General features: G+C 47.3%; 1 protein-coding gene across 1 annotated transcript in view; it reads left to right on the top strand.

Moving 5' to 3' along the window:
• DNAH9 (dynein axonemal heavy chain 9) overlaps nucleotides 1–1,784 on the top strand; it is a 397,093-nt gene that overhangs the window by 281,302 nt on the left and 114,007 nt on the right. Inside the window, exon 51 of the mRNA XM_045293291.1 lies at nucleotides 311–546. Coding sequence (XP_045149226.1) covers nucleotides 311–546 — 236 coding nt within the window. The remainder of the gene's footprint in view (nucleotides 1–310; nucleotides 547–1,784) is intronic.

The following is a 1,784-nucleotide window of genomic DNA, read 5'->3' as shown; positions in this document are numbered from 1 at the left end:
AAATGTTTTGAGAATGATGAGGGCAATGAACGTACAAATGCGCTTTACACAATTGATGTATGTATGGATTGTGATAAGAGTTGTATGAGCCCCTAATAAAATGATTAAAAAATAAAAGAAGAAGAAGCCAGAGGAGAGAGTAAGATCCAATTCCCAGCCTCCATGTTCTGAGGTCACGACCTCAGCTTTGGGGACCTGAATAGGAATCATGATGGCAGGCCTTCAGAGAGTCATGTCATTGAGTGAGACTGTATATCCCACCCCCAGCTAAGGAAAGATTCTTCTCTTGTGTGTGCCTGTCCTTCAACAGGTCCCCATCCCAGTCACTCCCAACTTGGATCCCCTGCGGATGCTGACCGATGAAGCTGACGTAGCCACCTGGCAGAATGAGGGCCTCCCTGCAGACCGTATGTCCATGGAGAACGCCACCGTCCTTGTCAACTGTGAGCGCTGGCCGCTCATGGTTGATCCCCAACTGCAGGGAATCAAGTGGATCAAGAATAAATATGGTGAAGACCTCCGGGTTACCCAGATTGGCCAGAAAGGGTGGGTAGTTGTCCACAAAAGTTCCCGCTTGTGCCAATTATGCAAAGAAAGAAAATGACTGTGACCCAGTATAAGTCCCAATTATTTCCACATGCAGGTGACTCTGTGCAACTTCACCTTTACCTTCTCCCATTTTAAGAATCATTTTTTCAATGAAGCATGCCTGCGCATTCAACCTTTGCCTTGCTTTCTCCTTAGCAGTTAGATGCTTCAGCCTCTCCGCCAACGGAGAAGTCATTGCTCCATCAGCCCTGTGTTTTCATCTTCCCACGGCTCCTTGAGCACTTCCCGCGCCCCACACTTCCTCTTCCATTGTTGAGCAGCTGTGTGTCTTGAAAGTTCTTCCGCACAAGTAGCCACGAGTTGCTTCTCTTCACTCTGTTAGCCACTCCTCCTACTTCGGTCTTTGGAGCCAAATGGAGCAAATTCGTTCTCCCTTTTCCCTGAGGACCATTTTTGTATTTGTAGTGAGGTGCATAGCAGATGCATTTGTTGCAAAACACTTTGTGTGTTTTTGTCTCTGCTGTCTGCTTGTATACGTCTGTGAAGGGGCGTGGATGGCAGAGGGAAAGGCTAGCCAGCACCATCCACACTCCCAGTGGCCCAGTTAGTGCTTATTACCTCATTCATTCAGAGTTTATTCTTGTGGTGTCTGTACACAACGCTTGCGTGTGTTATTGGGATACATGGGGGGAGCAGGATGGGGCAAAGTGGGAGAGGGATAAGGAAAGCATTCATTTATTGGATACTTTAAATATCCCATTCTTGGGGTTAGGGGCTCTATCTCAAATGCTTTGTTTAACCCACACAACCTATAAAGGCAGGGTTGTGGGCAGCATTCCCCATGTGAGGACGCTTGAGTTTCAGAGAAGTTAAGGCCTATCTTCAGGGGTGCCTCGTTGTATTCTCAAATTCTCTTCTCCAGTTTTATCCTCTCTTTTCTTGCTCGCTTCATTGGCTTTTCCTTCTAATCTGGATCTGTCTCACCGAGCTTGGGACATTCTTGAAACAAACAAACCAGCTAATTCTCCTACTCACATTGCTCCCAACAACTGTCTTTTTGCTCGACTCCACCAAAATTTCTTTCAAGAGTCATGCAATCACTACCTTCAGTCCCTCTCCTCCTGTCCCTCTTAAACCCTTTCCAATCCAGACTCTCCCCACTAAGATGGTCTTGTCAAGGTCACCCAGGGCTTCCATATTGCCAGACCCAGTGGCCACCCTTTTCCCCTGACATC

Source organism: Echinops telfairi, unplaced genomic scaffold (genome assembly GCF_000313985.2).
Source record: "Echinops telfairi isolate 266 unplaced genomic scaffold, ASM31398v2 ScPeMD7_2010;HRSCAF=2546, whole genome shotgun sequence".
Classification (NCBI taxonomy): Eukaryota; Metazoa; Chordata; class Mammalia; order Afrosoricida; family Tenrecidae; genus Echinops; species Echinops telfairi.
This window is presented reverse-complemented; position numbering and strand designations above follow the sequence as displayed.